This window comes from Denticeps clupeoides, chromosome 4 (genome assembly GCF_900700375.1).
Source record: "Denticeps clupeoides chromosome 4, fDenClu1.1, whole genome shotgun sequence".
NCBI classification, from domain to species: domain Eukaryota; kingdom Metazoa; phylum Chordata; class Actinopteri; order Clupeiformes; family Denticipitidae; genus Denticeps; species Denticeps clupeoides.
Genome location: NC_041710.1, coordinates 35,024,873 through 35,044,277, shown reverse-complemented (window position 1 = coordinate 35,044,277; position 19,405 = coordinate 35,024,873). Strand labels below are relative to the sequence as shown.

Genomic DNA, 19,405 nt, shown 5'->3' with positions numbered 1-19,405 from the left:
TTCACAACAGGGGATTTCCGCTCAGAGGCATCTGCATGCTACTTTTATCAGCTGAGAAGACAGGAAACGGATACCCTGTTAATGCCAAGCAGCATACATTTTGAAAAGAGCTTTTATATGGCTAAAGTGACTGTTTTTGTCATGATCTGGTCCGGAAGGGTTTACTCCGGGTCCGGGATCCGGACCAGAGTTTCATGTTTGTCCTGTGTAATGTTTCCTGATCGTGTTCACCTGTGTCTGATCATATAAAGCTGCCCTGTTTGTGTCTCTTCACCATCAGGTCATTGTTACATGTTACTGGATGTCTCCCTGGTCCTGTTCATTGTGTATTAAACCCCTGTTTCTTGACGTGTGTATGCGTCCTTCTTCGTCATCATGTCCAGCCATCATTCCGGATCATCTACCTCGCCATGTCAAACCAGCGTGACAGATTTATGCATATTTCTTTTATATACTACTATTAAACAGGTCTACACCACAGACATGAATGGTTCACTACACGACCAGCTCATGAATGGTTCACTCATGTCTGGGGTCTTCACAGAGAGCCCACCAATCAGATAGGGTAGGTTTCTCATGCACTACTTGCACTGGCGATGCCGCCAATGGCCTGCGGCTGCCATCCACACCTGGCATGCTGTGTACTAAAAGAGGCAGACTTGTTGGTATGGCATTCAGAGCGCATATGAGTTATAGTGATGGCATACCTAATGCATATTACCTCTGTATATGTGTAATATAACAGCTGATGTCAGAATGAGTGGAGGTTGGAAGCAACCATCTTCCGGTTGCTTCCAGAAGATAGCAGCACAACAGTAGCTTGTAGCGGCCTCTCCGGTTCCACAATGGTGCTTTTTTTTAACTTTTCTGTTTTTTAGCAAACCGGACACATGACACATGGACATCGGAAAAAATTCTTCCAGCTTTGTCATCCTGCTGACCCACAGGATGACTTTCGAGAACAAGCTGTTGCAGAGCTATTAGTGAGCTGCAGAATGTACACCTTGAGATTTCAAGTCAGTTCGGGGATAACGCGCTGGATCTCGTCTACACAAATATTGCTGCCGGCACATACTGAGTCTAGCCCCGCCCCCATCTCAGCCAATCAGACCACATTACTGTTATGCTAATTCCAGCATATAGACCGCTCATCAGAAACACAAAACCAGTTCTGAAGCAGGTGAGAACCTGGCCATCAGGAGCCATTTCTGTTCTTCAAGACAGTTTTGAGTGCAGACTGACAAATGTTTAGCAAATGCACTAATGACGTTACAGTCTCCAAATCCTTCACAACAAGACCAAACCTCAGTGAAGAAGTCTTCAGTGTTGTGTCTCAAAGGCTACTGTCCTGTTGCACTTACACCCATCATGATGAAGTGCTTCAAGAGGCTGGCCATGAAACATATGAAGACCATGCTGCCCTCCACCCTGGACCCACTGCAATTCGCCTATCGTCCGAACCGCTCCACGGACTATTCCATTGCCACCACCCTGCATCTGACCCTCACCCACCTGGACACATACAACCTATAGACTTCATAGACTTTTCAGCATTCAACACCATCATTCCTCAGCACCTGGTCAAGAAGCTGAGCCTGCTGGACATGAACATCTCCCTCTGCAACTGGATCTCGGACTTCCTGACTGAGAGACCTCAGTCAGATCAGGAACAGCATCTCCAGCACCACCACACTGAGCACTGGCGCTCCTCAGGGCTGTGTGCTCAGTCCAATGCTGTTCACCCTGATGACCAGGAAACTCCCCGGACCTTAATCCCACAGAGAACAGGGGCGTGGAGAAGCAAAAACCCACAAATTCTGACAAACTCCAACCACTGATTATGAAGGAATGGGTTGCCATGAGTCAGGATTTGGCCCAGAAGTTGATTGACAGCATGCCAGGGCGAATTGCAGAGGTCTGCACTGTAAATATTGACTTCCTGCATAAAACTTTGAAATTTATAAAATGCTTCAGTTCACCACAGAAACAATTGACAAAAAGATCTAAGAACACAGCAAACTTTGTGAAAACCAGTGTTTGTGTCGTTCTCATTTCACTACTGCCTAGAGGTTTGGCGAAGTACTGTGTATTTGGACATTTTTAGCATTTAAGCTAACTAAAACTCTCAGGTTTTAGAGCTGGTCTGAGCTGGTTGCAGCATCGTGGCATGAGTAAGTTTCCATAAGATGTTTTTTTCAGAATCATGTAGGGCTGTATGTGCTGAGGTAATTCATTTTCATTCTGAAACACCTACAGCAGTGTGCGCTGTTTAAAACTTGCAACCTACAGAGTTTTTTAAGGTCAAACTGAGGTTGAGCTAAGATCCGGTGCTGCTGACACACATGGTTTGTATTCTGAACACATTCAGGCTTCTGCCAGAAGGAAGCCTGACTAAAAAATCAAGAGCTTTAAATGCTCCTTAGCGTAACATGCATTCTGGGATCATTTCCGCTATCTTTTCTTCCAAGTCCTGCTATCCACCACAGACTTGCATTGCAGTTGCATCATATGTCGTTATGCTTTAGGCTAATTTAAATTGCATTTCTTGCCTTAACCCATGCAAAGAACGCAAACTTAAACACATTACATTGGAACGTTACAGAAATATGATTTGATTAGGATGGCAGCAGTCATGTAGTCATTGGTATGACTCTATTAAAGAAGTCTGTAATATCCCATGGAGTTATGCTGGCTAGGGTACCGGAAACACCAGAAAACGGTCTGGCTCATTGGTTCAAAGATGCTGATGGACACAATGTGAGCATTTAGGCACAGAGCTCATCAAAAACTGAGGAGCCAGGGGCCTTGTGGTCATGAAAAGACACAAACAATGGGGCGTGGTGCAGCTGAATGACAAGCCTTTTTAGCGTGAGACCTAATAAATAGCATCCTGATTTGATGGTGAGCTAGAACATGCGTCTTCATAGACCCTTTGTGAGTACACAGAGAGAGAGAGAGAGATGCATCTGATCCAAGTCACCCTGTTTCATCCCTGGTTGCCGCAGTTGCTGCTGCTGCAGTGGCTCATGGTCTCAACAGCAGGTCAGCACCTCTCAATACCTTCCTATATTTTTTACACACACAAACTATTTGTTGAACTGAGAGAAATAACTTTTTGCTTTAATGTCATTGTCACAAAGCTTGATGCTATATATTCTCCCAGCCTGAGCTGAAAACATTTCAATATTTTAATACATTATAAACTGCAAGAACAGAATATTATGTACGTTTTAATGCTTAATATATGTAATAACATTTGGTACATGCATGTAAGTGACATACAAATAATTGTGATTAAAAATTACCCAGGTCATTATTAATGGTGTGAAATGAGAAAGAAAAATATTTGCCCATTTACTAATGCATTCAACATCAAAGAAGTCAGGATCACAAGCTATCTGATACATGAACAGCCATAATGGAAAAAACAATAGATTTGGAAGAAAACTGAAAACCATTTATACAGGCATCAAATTCTTAACACCCCAGAGATCAAAGCTAGAGTTAGTAATTGCTTAGTTAAATCTGTGTTCTTTTTTCAAATGGTCAATACATTTCAACACATAGAAAGATATATACAGTATTGTAGATTATTTATTGCTTCATCTATTGATGAAAAAGGGTGTATTGTGCAAGACAATGCATGTCTATTTAAATATCACATTTCAGGCAGTGTCATTACAAACTGCTGTGCAAATATTCCAAAAATAAATAAAGAGAAAAATAAAAAAGAAAGAAAAAATAAAAACTGCATTAAACGACTGTTAAGAAAATAAGGCACTATCATCGTGCGAGTTTGGGGACGCACTTGCAGGCATGCTTGGAGTGAGGGGACAAGTCGTTGTAAGGGGAGAGGACACTGGACGAGCTGGGGAGGATGACCAGATGCGCTTGGTCAGTGAGACAGAGGCTGGAGATGAGTGGAACGGGAGTGTAGCAGAGGATGTGGAGGGATCTCTGTCTCTGGGAATAAATTCAACAATATAGGCAAGCCTCGGGTGAAGACCCAAACCCTATCTCCGGGGTGGTACATGAGGGCCGGCCAACGACGTTGGTCCGCCTGTCGCTTCAAGCGCTCGTCGGTGTGGTTGAGGACCCGGTGGACTTGGGACCAGTACATCTGTGGCCAGGCCCGGCACCGAATGTTGGCCAGGGTGTGCTGGCGTCCAGGGTGTCCGGCCAGCGGAGTGTCATGCCCCCGGATGTGCGGACGGAGAGGGGGTGACACGTATGTGAGGTTGGGAGGCGTGGTTCGAGGTGGGGTGTGGTGTACGTGATCCACAATCACCCCTTGCATGAGGGTCCAGTGCACGGGGCCAGTAGGAATGTCTGGGAGAGGATGGGGGAGGATGGATTGTCCACAGTCTCAGATGAATCGACAGGACAGGGCCTTGGCCTTTGCATTTTTGGTGCCTGAGATGTAGGATACGGTGATTGCCGTGGATTGAGGTGTTGGCCGTTTTGGAGATACGCCAGATTCTTGTGATCAGTCAGTACTTCAAATGATTGGACTGACCCCTCCAGCCAATGGCGCCACTCCTCCAGAGCCAATTTTATGGCCCAGTGTTCCCTGTTCTCGACGTCGTAGTTCTGCTCTGCCGGGTTTAGTCCTCAGGAGAAGAAGGCACAGGGGTGTAATTTGTGGATTGCATTGCGATAGTACCGCTCCCACACCTAGACTAGACGCATCGACTACGACGACTTGTCCCCTCACTCCAAGCATGCCCGGACGACACTGGACAAGTTGGGGAGGACGACCGGAGGTGCTTGGCTGGTGAGAGGGAGGCAGCAGGTGAGTGGGAATGGGATTGTAGCAGTGGACGTGCCGCAGCGGCGGGGAGGGAACTCTGGTTCCGTGGGGTGTAGCGGGGAAGGAGGCGAGGGAAGGCTGGACGGGAGGGCGTCTGGGATGGCAGGTAACATGGAAGATTGTCTCAGCAAAAGGGGCAGGCAAAGCTCTAGGTCAGGAACAGGCAAAGGTCGTGGTCATAGGTTACAATCAGTCAGGCGTGGCATCTCCGGGAATAAATTCAACAAAGAGCAAGCCATTTTTTACTTTTATACTCTTTTACTTTTATTCTGCCCGCTTCCGGGTCGCTGTCTCTCTGGTGGCTTGGAGGTGTGTTGGCCATGACAGGCACACAAAAAATGAACATTTAAAATAAAAGTAAAAGTGTGTACTCACCAGCGTTGGGGAGTATCAAGCTACCTAATATAATATAATGTAATCTGGAGGGAAAAGTTTTATTATATTACAGTTACTTTTGGAAAGATTTTCTTGTCTTTTTCTTTAAATTCAATAAAGGGACACGTGATAATATTTATATTACTAATAAGCATCAAGTAAAGAGATGTCAGAAAAAGAAGGAAACACTCTATTGAATGAGTATAAAATAATTGGCAAACAGAAATAACACAGACAATATCACAAGAATAGACGGCTGCTATGACATTAAAGCAATGCACAGAATAACAGGGGAATTATGGGAAGCCTTGTAACCAATAAATTAACCTGAATCACACCAATCTTTTAATTATTGTACAAATTCTGCTTAGTCAACATTTATCTTTTTAAGCTAAATATGTTATTATCTAATTTTGTTAAGTAGTAACCGACTACTCATTAACCGTATAAAACCCATTGGGTTCGGGTACAAAGCAGGACAGGAGAAACATCTCCCAACAATGACTCGACAGCAAACCAATACAAACAGGGCAGATTTATACTGGCAAACACAGGTGATATCCAGTCTTGACTAACATAGAAGGTTGTTTTCTGAATCTGTGATTGTAATATTTTTTTAATTGGACTCTATGCATGAAGACTGTTACTGAATGCCTCATTTACTCTCGCAGTGAGGGTCATGCAGCACCCTCCAATGCTGGCAACTATACAAGGACAAGCCGTCACCTTGCACTGTACAGTCAACGTGAATTCCAGCAACTATGCTGTGTCCTGGTCAAAAGTGCTGCAGTCAGGGGAAAAGATAGATATCCCACTCAGTGACCCTAAAGGCAAGTTCCAACGGGAAAAGGACGGAACCTCACTGGTCATCTCCACAGTGACAGTAGAGGACAGTGGATGGTATTTCTGCCGACTGACTATTTCCACAAAGTTGCCAGAACAAGGCAGTGGAACTGAGCTGACGGTGCTGGGTAAGGGTCGCCATTGCATCTTGATTCATCAAATATAGTGGTGTGAAAAACATGCTTGGCCCCTCTCTGATTTCTTACTTTTTCTGTTAGTCACATTTAAATGTTTCAGTTCATCAGACAAATTTAAATATTAGTCAAAAACAACACAAGTAATCAAAAATGTGGTTAAGTGAAGGGTTTCATTATTAAGGAAGAAAATCTACAAACCTATATACAAACCTAAAGTGATCGCCCCCTAAACCTCATAACTAATTTGGCCACCCTTATTAGCCATCTTTCCTGGTAACTACTGCAATCAAGTGAAGTGAAAGTGAAGTGACTGTCATTGTGACACACTACAGCACAGCTGAACAACTTGTAATGGTAAGTGGTCTGTTGTTAACAATAACCATCACTTAATTATGGACAAGAGAGTCGGTAAAAGAGGAACAGTCCAATCTTTGTGATTACTTGTCGAGAATGGCAGATAAAACATTCCTAACATTTCTGATCTCTCTCTACCAGATGCCACCCATTTGATTTACAGCTGGGGGGGATCATTAGAAACTCACACCCTACAGACTTGATTCTTTTTCCATCCATTCCTTTCATTAGATCCACAAAAAAGTCTTAGGAAGTATGGCTCGCAGGTTCATAACCTTTAACCCTACCAAAATGTGAAGGCAACTTCTAAATGAAACTTCCAGCCATGCCTTGATCTTTTGACTATGGCACCTTACGTCCTTGACTAGCTCAATAGCTTCCTTCTCTGTGGGAACGCTGATAAGTCCACATAGAAATTTCTTTGCATAAAGCATATTGTTTCTTTATCATATTGACCTCACCCTTGAGCAGCCAGGCCGCACCTTGAGCGGCCAAGACAAAGTTGGCTCAGCCAGGGGATGAAGCTTCAAACAAGTGGACCTTTATTCCCCACTGAATATGGGAAGTTCAGGAACTGGGATTCTATTAGTACTTAAAGCATCTGCAAGTACTTTAATAAGTTCCACCGTGCTTCCATTTGAGGAGGTGATCACAGGTTGGGGGATGGAGGTACAGACAATGGCTTTATGACCTGAAGAACATGCTAACTTTGTAAGCTGGGACGTCGCAGAGCCATGACATTTCTGTGCCTTTGTTGTGCATGTAGAATCAACACCTCTGTTTTTGCATGCCTTTGTCGAACGGCATTGCAACATTTGCTGGCCCTCCCCTGAGCCAAACGTGTGAGGTGCCGGCCGTCGGGACAGCCTACTTTCTTTGTCTTCCCCAGACGGGAGGCACTGGGGGCGTGATGTCAGAAACAACAGGTTTTTAACTGCTCCGGATCCCAGCTAGCCGAGTGAAATCCTGAGGAACAACAGAGGACGCGACACGAAGCGGTAGCCCCGAGGGAAACAAGCCGGCGTCAGGAACAGGCTGAGAGCCTGTGCACACCGCACACCTCTGCCTAGCATCCTGCTCGCCAATGTCCAGTCACTGGAGAACAAGCTCGATGACCTCAGGGCCAGGGAAAAATTTCCAGAGAGACACCCGGGACTGCAACCTCCTCTGCTTCACCTAGACATGGCTGAACCCAGCGGTCCCGGACCACGCCATCCAGCCGGCCGAGTTCTTCTCGGTTCACTGCATGGACAGGACACGAGACTCGGGGAAGTCAAGGGGAGGCGGCGTGTGCTTGATGGTAAACAACAGCTGGTGCAACAGCGCGAGCGTTGTTCCTCTAGCACGCTCCTGCTCACTCAACCTGGAACTACTGACCATCAAATACCATCCTTTTTATCTTCCTCTGGAGTTCACATCAGTCATCATCATAGCCGCTTACATTCCACCAAAAGCAGACACGGACACTGCCTTATGCGACCTGCATGAGGCACTCACACAGCACCAGATACAGGACGGGGACGCTGTGTTTATTGTGGCAGGGGATTTTAATAATGCCAGCCTCAAACACGCAGTGCTAAACTTTCATCAGCACGTCACCTACCCCACCAGGGGTGATAGAACACTGTTACACCGCAATCAAGAATGTCTACAAGGCACAATCTCGTCCACCGTTTGGTAAAGCCGACTATGCCACCATCTTCCTCATGCCTAAATACAAACAAAGGCTCAAACAGGAAGTTCCGGTTCAGAGGGGAGGTTTGCATTATCTGCACCAAGTTCCCTGACCTTCAAGCAATCTACAGTAAGCGGTGCTGGATCAGGGACAGGAAGATCATGAAGGACCTCAACCACCCCAACAATGGACTCTTCTTTCTGCTCCGATCAGGGAAGCGCTTTTGCTCCCTGAAGTCCCTTTTTACTTTACTGATCTTTTTTTTATGGCTCTTTTTCTCTTTTCTTTAAACATTGTCTTTCACTCATTTGCACACCTTCACCCTACCTGTTACACATATTTTACGTAAAAGTGTAATATTTGGTTATGTTTGCAATATTTGCATATTGATTCATTGTATACTTGCAACATTGGTGTAAGATTGGGTGTCGCAGGACCATGCTTTTGTCTTGCATAGCAGCTGTATACAAGAAGATATGTGACATTCCTGTGTCAATGGTTGTGCGTGAAGATTCAACACCTCTGTTTTACATGCCTTTTGTCTGACGGCAACATGTGAAGTGTCAGCCGTCAGGACCACCCACTCTCTTTGTCTTCCCCAAATGGGAGGCACTGGGGCGTGACATCAGAAACAACAGGTTCTGATTGGTCAGTGACAACTTCCTGTAGGCCAGTGACAACTTCCTGTAGGCCAGGGGTATAAAGGTCTGCTCACATGTGGAAAAAAGGACTGAGCTTTCTTGCTCAGCCGGAAGGCTTCTGAGTCTTTCTCTCTCCCTCTCTCTCTTTCTCCCCCTTTACTCTTTCTTCTCATTTTTATTTTCTCTGTAACCTTGGTACCTTTTTACGTTCAATATTCACATGTAACTACAATAATTATTTACCGGTGTTAATAAATTAGAAACTGTTAATTTTAACCTCTATTGTGCCATACCTCTTTCTGCCAGGTAACATCAAGTTGGAGTGGTTGAACACAGTGCTTTGTGTGCAGGGAGAAAGAGTTTTTCTACTCACTCTATTCTCTCACACCACATGGTCTTTTTTACATTGGCAATACCGTGGTCTGTAGCAGTCACAAAAAGCATTTCACTGTATATCATACCGTGTACGACTATGTATGTGACAAATAAAATTTGAATTTGAATTTACTGTGGTGTTGCCACATGAAATGGTACACAGACCTTCTAAGATGTCTAGCTTTTGAGGATCTTTTGGTCTACATCCCTTTGCCAGGCAGGTTTTTCTTAAAGGTCCTCTATCATGAAAATTTCACTTTGTGAGATTATTTAACATTAATACGTGTTCCCCTAGTCTGTCTATGGTCCTGCAGTGGCTAGAAATGCTGATAGGTGTAAAGAGTGGTTCGGACATTCTACTTCGCCATTCAGAAAGCAGATATGCATTTGTTTGGTGGTTGGGTGTAAAAATGTTTTCTTTTGTTCTGTCACGTGAGACTCTGAAGAACCAGTGTGTGCATTTGGGGCAGTGGTGGCCTAGCGGGTAAGGAAAAGCACCCATAATCAGAAGGTTGCCGGTTCAAGTCCCGATCCGCCAAGGTGCCACCATCCCTGATCCCTGGACGCCTGTGATGGTGCCAACTGCTCACCAAGTGTGATGGTTAAAAGCTGAGAACACATTTCGTTGTGTCATCGTGTGCTGTGTTTCACAATGACTTTCACTTAATTTTATTTTTGTCTGGTAAAACACAGACTGTACAAATTTATACTTTTTGATGATCTGAAATATAAATGTGACTAACATGGAAAAAAAACAGGGGCAGAACAGGGGCAAACACTATGTATGAATAGATGGTAGCTAATACCATACAAAAAATGCACACAATAAAATATTCTTAAACAATCATGTTTACAGGGGAAGTCATCTATACAATACAAGTTGTATTATAAACTGTATATTTATAAAATGGCTCCTATTTAGCTACTATCTTTTACATTTAGCCTAATAAAGACATTTCTGTTTCACAGCACCCCCAAGTAACCCCCAGGTCTTCCTGAAGATGCCCCACAGAGCCAGCTCTGGGAAGTGGAATCTGTTGTGTGTTACTGGAGGCTTCTACCCAACATCAGTCAGAATAAGTTGGACACAGACAGGTGCATCGGCCCAGACAGACCCAGATGAATATGATTGCTTTTGGTCCAGTGCTTTATCAGCCTTCAGTCTTACCCATGAGCCCTTGGTGTCAGAATCTGTCCAGAACATTTCAGCAAATCATACACAACTGCTGGGCCATTGCTTTCGAATGACAGATAAATCTTCAAAAGAAAGTCAGCTGATCAGTGTGCTTGTGCTTCCTGAATGGTCACTGGGGGCTGATGATGTCACCTATACTTGCTCTGTGAGTGACCACCCTGCCCTACAGACACCACTGTCTGCATCTTTCACTTGGGGTGAGGGAGTCTTCACACACGTTCACAGACACAGTCACATTGCTTTTTCATCATTTGAGTACTGTATTATCAACCTTCTTACGTACCATGTGTGACTGGAGGTTTCCACTAGAACCTGTACTCAGTTGATGCGTGTGCACCGGGGTCCTCTAGCATGAGTGGAAGTGAAGAGGCATGTTGGATGCCCATGATGTGACAAAGGTTTAGGCAGGTCAAAAAACTGGACATTATTTCCAGGTCCTCTGAGACATGTATGAGGAAAAGAGGACATCTGGTTAGTCGAACTATGCTAATCTTTCAACAGCTATTTATGCATATTTGTCACTGTGCAGCAGCACAATTCGCAGCATATTTGACAGGTGATTGATTTCAGCATGTCTGCTCTTTTTGCTGCTGGCACCTTCCCAAAGTTCCTCTATGTTCATTGCATCTAAGGACATGCAGACCTGACATCAAATGGCTAAAGTCTACTTCTGCATTTCTTTTAGTGTATAAGAAATAGATGTAGAGTATGCAGACCAAACGCTATAAAAAACATGGTCTATGTTCTCTTTCTGTAAAGGAAAGCAGGGCCTTTCATAAACTGTGCTATTCAAATGAAATGGAGCTGAACTGAATTGTACTTTGAGCATAGACCTTATTTCGAGTGTGCATGCGAGTGTGTGTCTGAGCACATAAAACCACTATAAACACAAATCTATTTGCTGCAGTCATCCTGCTTCATATGAACACAGTGCCGTGAGGAAAGGTCAATATTTGTGCTACACTGATGTAACTGCAAATCTGCTAGACGCTCCAGAAAGAAAACAGGAACTAATGCTCAGCTCAACTGTTCACAGAGGCAGTTCCGAGCAGAGTCACTGAATGCCTGAACATCCTCAAGATCTTACTGCTGTCTGCCATGGGCTTGGTGTGCTTTTTGTTAGGTGAGTAAGTCATAAGTGAAAAATGACACAATCATGTGAAAAATCTAAGACTTTCTATCAAAGAGCCAGCACAATGGCCAAAACACACACACACACACACACACACATATATATATATAATTTACAGAAGGCTTCACCTATAATTTACACACACACACACACACACACACACACACACACATACACACACACATATATATATATATATATATATATATATATATATATATAGCTTCATCTGTACATCTAGTATTTCCTTACCTTTAAAATCCACATTTGGTTTTACCTGGAGTTTTATTCTTTATGCAGGAAATGAGACATTTCATTTAGATTTTTTTTACTTTTGAAAGTATGATTGGAATAAATATTTCTGCTGTTGATCTGCAGCTGTCGTGCATTCATACTTCCAGAATAAATAAAGAAAAAGAAAATGTATGATTCATAGTGTTAGTGGCATTGGCTTGTGATTTAGTACACAATTCATTATATAATCTCGTTTTTTTTTACCTTCCAGGTATAAAAAAGAAAATAACTTCCATTTTTTGACTATGTGATGCTTTTGCAAATCGCTGAGCTTTTTGGTTTTTACAAAGACAAAATCTCCACTCATACTTCTGTTTAAATGTATTTATACATGTGTTCATGAAACCAACCCTGCAAACCGATCATGTTTTTAAAGTTTAATAAAATATAATGTTTTACTTACTTTTTTTCATTGCTATTTGTTTGTGTAATATTTCTATTAATAGTTATTTTATGAACAATTTTAAAGTTAGTGATCATTAAGAATAAACCCCTGACAAACTAGATGCACACCAGAGGGTCCTGGCATCTGAACAATGGCTTTCTTGCTCCCTTTTTTCCCTTTACAGTTATATCTGACACTTGTATGCTATGACCACTATTAAGCCGTGCTATTAATCCGTGCTTCAAGCTGAATTTTCAAGGCATGATCAACCTCCATTGTTGCAGAACATCTTGTTACCTGAAAAAAAGCCTTTTTGTATAATTCTGAAATGTACTCTACTTTGCCTTTACTTTTTTTAACTTTGGGCAGTTCACCACTTACCCTTGTCATGTTATTCAATGGATTTAAACAGCTTGAACTAATACTGTTCATTATATTGTCCAACACTCAGAAGTCCAAGGTGAAGATATAAAATTGCTCATTTGTTTACCCAAGAAGTGTATGCACACTTACACAACCAGCTTAATGTACACTTTTCTAAGGCTATAGATCATATCTAAAATATTTAGCTAGTATTGTCTCACAAAAACCTGGCATTTTAACACTTTTAAATCCTCTGAATGTGTGTGCTTGTGCATGTATGATCACATTTTCTGGACGGAAAATATGTGATGCTCCGTTTTATGGCTGTTTGTGCTGATAGTCCACTCTTGGATAAATGTAAATGTTTTTCTCGACGTGTTTCATTAAGCCAGTGGTAAATCATATCTCCTGTGACAGCAGATTATCTGACAGTCGTATTTGATTAGGAGTTGTGGAAATAATTGGCTTTCAGGGCTTTGTGCTTTGCCAGGCAGAGATCGGAGTGCCATTTCCTTCACTATCTGCACGCGACACACAGAGTTGCCATAAACAACACCTGAAACGACAAATCTACACAATGAAGGTTTGGCAGGTTAATGATTCATAAATTTAGCATCGTTGAAAGTGGAATACCACTGAAGGATCATTTAAAAAAGAAATGCGGTAAACATGCCATAAGTCAACAGAACCGAAATCATAGCATGGATTATACACTGGTAACCGGCTCTAGGAAAAAGAATCCACCGATAGGGATTCTTCTGAAAGGGAACACTGTTAAGGATGGCTAATTTACAGAAACACACATTTACACCACCAGCGGCCAGGAATTTATTGAAATATGAGGAAGCTGGTATAAGGGTGTTGAGTCATTTCCCTATAAAAACCCTGAATAAACTCTACACAATACAGAAGCCTTTGGAATTGGGTGGACACGTCTGATAAGGTTCCCGTATTAGAGCTTTCCTCACAGTTTCTCCCACATACACTATTATACATATGCAGACTCATTTATGCATCATAAGCAGATTACACACAAACATGCACACATAAAAATAAAAGTAGGGTGGCGACAACTGTATGATGACGAATAACGGATTATTATTTATTATTAAGTAAAGATGCTTACCTTATGCTCACATACACAAAATCCACTACAATCCAAATATTCCCCCCCCAAAAAAAGTTTATTCATAAGCTCTTGTCTGTTTGGAGTAATTAAAAGACTGCAATCTGTACATCAGGCTTTGGCTCTTTTTTTGTGTGTTACCCCACAAATGTCACTTGGTTAATAGTCCTCAAACTCCCACACTCATCCTCTCAGATGGTTTCTGTCTTTGTTTCAGCAATGTTCTGTTGCTGACCCTGACCATAACCCAAGGTGCACACTCCCAGGCAGAATAAGAGAAGTATACTACAAAATGCACAAAAACAAGAGGCAAAGTGCAAAAAATATTGAATTCAAGTGCAAAGTGTTGTCAAAGGGCGCTGGGGCCTGGTTCTGGCAGTGCTCCTTTTTTGGCCTGATCATGGCCCATTCTCTGCATGAAGCAGCAACGAAGGCTCCAGGTGTCCCACAGGCACAGTCTGGTCCAGAAGCCCCGCAGGACACGAGCCAGCATGCTCCTCACTGCTGATGAAGACAGGTAGAAGATGAAGGGGTCCAGACATGCATTGAATGAGCTAAGGAGGAGTGCCAGGTCCCTCCAGTGGGGGCTTTTATGGGTGATGAATCCCACCACATGTGACACGTTGTAGGGCCCAAAGCAGAGGGCGAACACCACCAGCGTGCCAAGGGCAAGGCCAATGGCCCTCAGCCTCCGCCTCCGGCTAATGTTAGGCAGCCGCAGAAGGATGCGGATGAAGTTGATGTAACAAAAGCTGCAGATGAGCAGTGGGATGCAGAAGAGGACGATACACAGCTCCAGACGGACCGGCAGCAGGATGGCAAGCTGTTCATCGGAAAAGTTCTCATAGCACACGTTGTGGAACGTTGAAGGAACCCCAGAAAGATTGCTGCTGTTGGAGGGTGCGCTGGGATTGTAGTATGGCATGATGTAGACGATGCTCAGATGCGTGACGGAAAGCAGCCAGATGAAGACGCTGGCCATAGCGGCGTATATGGGCCGACGGGTCAGCGAGTGTCGAATGGGGTAGGCGACACCGAGGTAGCGCTCCACACTTACAGCTGTCAGGAAGAAGGTGCTGTTGTAGATCGTCATGTAGAAGATAAAGCCTGAGAGTGGACACAAGGCGTAGGGCATGTTCCATGTCATGTTGTTTGCCACTTCCTGCATCTTGAATGGGAGGAAGAGGAGGAAGAGGAGGTCTGAGACTGTAAGGTTCAGCAGCAGAATGTCAATGGGGGTGGGTTTTTTGCGCACCTTCACGCTGAAGGTATAGAAGGTCAAGATGTTGGAGGGGAAGCCTGTGACGAATGTTATGATGTACACAGAAAGACAAAGATGTGTCTGGCACTGTTGCATGGTGGCTCCAGCCCATGCAGTGACTCAGCAACAGATGACAAATGGAGGAGGAAGATCGTCTGTCACATTATGTCAGCAAGTCTGCAACAACCCAAAAGCATTTTTTGTTAACAAGCACTGACTTGGCACCAAAGGGAACCTCTATCTATTGGCTTGAGGCATGGATAAACAATATATATACACACACACACACACACACACACACACACACACACACAAAGACACAACACATTTGGTTTAAGGTTATGTATGCTAGAAATGTTTTCATTGCACATCAGAAATGCCATTTAAGTTGAACTCATTTTAAAAGTAATTTCAGTAAAAAATCACTCACTACAGTAAAGCTGTTCACACTTCCAGAGCCCAGCATATGGTAGAACTCCTAAATCCATCCTGCCTACATGCAGATGACCTTTTACCTAATTTCTGCGATTGATCAATAGTCATAATTGTGTTCAATGTACCATGCCAGTGTCCATCAGCAACTCCTGATCATAGGTGTTTACATTTTAATAAAGGAAAAATAATATTGTAAAAAAAAAATTCTATTGCTATAATCCTCATCAAACATTGTAATTGTAATTAATTTCTTCATCTCATAAGCAATATGAAATATGTATTGTGGGTCTCTAGTATCTACATTTCCAGTTTTCTTTACACATCACAACACTGCTGCTGAAGACAGAAATGATCATCCTACCTTTTCTCTGGAGCACACGCCACTCAGGACTGTTTCTGAGACTCAACGGTGGCCGGATCCTTCCTCCGGCAAGCCACTGTTTACACAACACTCTCAATGTTCAGCCCTGATAATGGAAAATTAATAACAGACCATGTAATCTATCTGCCCTGATTCATTCAGACACCATCCCCTTGGAAACCCCAGGACCGAAGTTGCATGCTGGAAAAGAGCATGTGCGGAGGGCAGGATTGCTGGGACGTGCCACAATCGATTCTTTTAGAAGATCGGTAAAAAGTCAGAGAAAAGGAGACAGCAATTCATTCTGCAAACTAGACCAGCCCACCTTCTGGTTTATACACCTTCAAAGCAAACATAATGAACTGGACATGCTCGGCTTCCTGATAGATCATGCACAGCTGCAGTGTGCACACCCGGATAGAATGATAAGAAATGATTCAGGGGGCCACGCTCAGGAAAATCTCAAATTGTGCAAGACGGGGAAGGAACTCTGTCTATGTTATGTTTAGCTTTTTTTTTAATATGTTAATATTAAATACTTTTTCAAAAATATTGAATGGTTTCTCCCAACACACTCTTCATTCCTTTATTACCTCGATTTGATAGTTTAAAAGCGTGCAATATTGATATGAATATCACAGAAACAACTGATCCACAACTGATCACTTTAGGTGCATTTATCACTCATGAAAGTTCTCAGAATTATATATAGATTTTTTAATTCTTCAGATGTCACCACTCTGAGAGTGGCTCAGAAGACAGAAAGGAGCCCAATAAATTTAAATAAATTCGATATTCATATGAAAACAATAGATTATTAAGATTGAACATCTCCTGGTCATGTTTCCATGTGTGAAAAAAAAAATTTAAATGTAAAAGAAGAAAAGATCTTCCTTCTTTACAAAGCTGCCAGAGATTGTGAGAACATGCAGGGTAAATTATCTCGAGGAGACACTCCTCGGGTTTCAAACAAAACAAAAACCCATATAAATTTGCTAATTATTAGGAAAGTTAGAGAATCTGTTGTGCCATTTGGAGAGTCCAGCTCTCCTAGAAATCAGATTTATGACTATTTTAAGTGTCGTTCTTTGCCTTTAATTCATTCCTCCTAGAGTTTGATGCACGGCCTTTTAGTTGAAACGTATGTGTAAAAAAGCTTCCAGGCAGGTATGAAAGTTGCTGAGTTTAGTGTCCTGCATCAGTCCCAGGCTCCCTGGCGGGCGGAGCTGTCGTTGGAGCTCTGAGTGCTCTCCTCTGTCCTGGAACAGTTCAGCAGGGGGCAGTAGAAGGCTCGACAGCAGCAGCGCAGGTGCAGTCTCCCAGTCACCTGCTTCAGGAGGTGGTTGAATGTGCCTCTCAGCACGGAAGAGGAGAAATAGTAAATAAAGGGGTCAAGGCAGGCGTTGAAAGTGCTGGTGAGAAGAGCATGCTTGCGCCATGGAGGACTGGCCCAGTTCACGTAGCCCACAACGTGAGACACATTGTAGGGCCCAAAGCACACAATGAACATCAACATGGTGCCAATAGCCAGGCCCACGGCTCTGAAGCGTTTTCGAGGGGTGATGTTCGGGAGCTTCAGCAGCAGGCGCAGTAAATTCATATAGCAGAAGAAGCAGATGAGGAGCGGGATGCAGAAGAGGACGATACAGAGCTCCAGGCGGACTGGAAGCAGGATCGCCAGCTGGGCATCGGAGAACTCCTCATAGCACGTGTCCCTTGCTGAGGGGTTGATTGCAGTCTGGTTGACATGGTCGTAGTACTGCATGATGTAGACGATGCTGCAGTGGGTGAAGGAGATCACCCAGGCAAAGACACTGTAGATGACGGCGTAGAGGGGTTTCCTCTTCAGCTTATACTGTATGGGGTAGGCCACTCCCAAGTAGCGCTCCACTGCAATGCCTGTCAGGAAGAAGGTGCTGTTGTAGATGGTGGAGTAGAAGATGTAACCTGACAGCGGGCAGAGAAAAAAAGGCATATTCCACTTCAGATCATCGGATGCTTCCTTGATCCGGAAAGGAAGGAAGATCAGGAAGACCACATCTGAGATGGTGAGGTTGAGCAGGAGGATGTCCAGTGGTGTCGGACTTTGCCGCACCTTTCGGACAAAAGTGTAGAGAGCCAGGATGTTGGCAGGCATACCAGTTACAAATGTGATGATGTAGACAGCGAGCACAATTTGGCTGTTGCCTCCTGTCATCGTTGCACTTCAACCGTGGACAGTGATCTAGACTAAAAAGAACAAGAAATAAAATAGAAGTGAACTATGGGATTCATAAAATCATCAGGTCATCTAAAAACAAAAAACTAGCTGGGATTACACTGTCAAGACCAGTTCACTGTGTTCTAGCATGTTCTTAATGTTAGTAACGGTAGGAAGGTGTTTATCTGAGTGGACTTTCTAAAGCCTGCTGCTGATATTGGCCTGCAGGAGTGTTGACCAGAGAGGTTACACCTTCATAAATGGACAACAGGGTCTGAAAGGCAATACAGGAAATAGCACAAGGTTGCTTGCCACCATCAGACAGACTGTGACCCTAAATGGTAGCAAAGTAATGCTTCCGCACCTAACCCTATGGTCTGATGTCTGATGAAGTATTTCTTCAGGATTCAACAAAGATGGACATCTTTTTGTTTTAATGTCATCATGGGCTCTTTTAAAGGTTTACTATAGGCTAATCATTTTATAGTCATCTGAGAACAAACCTGCAAATAGATTATCAGCAGTTTTTGAATCAATAATTATTGGTTGAAGCAGTGAATCTTCTGTTAACAAAAATTCTCATTGTACTACATCTCTACACAGTCAGACTGTGTAAGATATTCCCGAATTATTTATTAGTGATAATTTGTGTATATTTATTCTGAATACAAAACTAATTATATCAAGTATGTCAAGCATCTTTTAACAGCATAAATTAAAACTCCCATGACTTTTTAACCATGAAATGTGGTGTATAAAAGCACACAAAACACTATAACATCACAAGATAAAATCACGTTACAACTGACTTCATTTAAATGAGCTTGATTTCTTATTAGAGATCTAAGAGGTTTCGATTATGTGTACTTAGTTTTCAATAGCAGTAAAATGAAACGTAACATCCATACCTTGTTCAGACTTTGAGTCTTTGTTTGCAGTGATGAAGTCTTTTCTTCCTTTTAAATGAGGCAGTTTGAAGTGATGCTGCAATAAATTGCACATACACACAACTCTGACCACAGAAGAGAAAGGGGAAATGAAACCTCCTTTTTTAGAGGTACTTCTATTTAAATCTCTTCTAAGATTGACTCAGATAACAATGCTGTATTGAAAGTTTAAAAATGATGAAGTAACATTTAGTGGCCTGATTTGATCAAAATTATTATTATTATTATCATTAGTGACAAGGTGCGATTCAATCGTATCCATTTTGCAATATATGGTTTACATGGTCTGTCTCTTTCAAACACAGGATCAGGTTATGGCTTGTTTATTAAAGCTTTCTTTTTCACTACTTCTCCAGAATGTGCTTTTTACAGGCATTACTACTAAAAAAAACATTTTATAAAAGCCATCCGTTGTGTAAATTTGGATGTGCAAAATGCTTGGTTAACAGTTCCTTGGCCCATTATTGTGCAAAAAAAGGATTTCCTACATCTGAGC

At 42.9% G+C, this 19,405-nt stretch overlaps 2 protein-coding genes across 3 annotated transcripts; both read right to left on the bottom strand.

The window, feature by feature from the left end:
• Nucleotides 1-13,174: 13,174 nt before the first annotated feature.
• LOC114788858 (free fatty acid receptor 3-like) lies at nt 13,175-15,887 on the bottom strand. 2 transcript variants are annotated; one of them, XM_028977786.1, is made up of 3 exons: nt 15,763-15,887; nt 14,961-15,143; nt 13,175-14,873 (listed from the first exon to the last, which is right to left on the bottom strand). In XM_028977786.1, the coding sequence occupies exons 2-3, from the start codon at nt 15,060-15,062 to the stop codon at nt 14,055-14,057; spliced, it is 921 nt and encodes a 306-aa protein (XP_028833619.1). In that variant the 5' UTR covers nt 15,063-15,143; nt 15,763-15,887; the 3' UTR covers nt 13,175-14,054. The 2 variants fall into 2 exon arrangements, with proteins under 2 accessions (XP_028833619.1, XP_028833618.1); XM_028977785.1 differs by having other exon boundaries at nt 13,180-15,143.
• A 1,043-nt stretch (nt 15,888-16,930) lies between these two features.
• LOC114788859 (free fatty acid receptor 2) lies at nt 16,931-18,951 on the bottom strand. Its single transcript, XM_028977787.1, has 2 exons — nt 18,871-18,951; nt 16,931-17,991 (listed from the first exon to the last, which is right to left on the bottom strand). The coding sequence occupies exon 2, from the start codon at nt 17,957-17,959 to the stop codon at nt 16,961-16,963; it is 999 nt and encodes a 332-aa protein (XP_028833620.1). The 5' UTR covers nt 17,960-17,991; nt 18,871-18,951; the 3' UTR covers nt 16,931-16,960.
• Nucleotides 18,952-19,405: the final 454 nt, after the last annotated feature.

What these genes read in the sequence shown, in the direction of transcription:
- LOC114788858 (XM_028977785.1), bottom strand. Translation starts at nt 15,062, where the DNA reads ATGCAACAGTGCCAGACACATCTTTGTCTTTCTGTGTACATCATAACA.
- LOC114788859 (XM_028977787.1), bottom strand. Translation starts at nt 17,959, where the DNA reads ATGACAGGAGGCAACAGCCAAATTGTGCTCGCTGTCTACATCATCACA.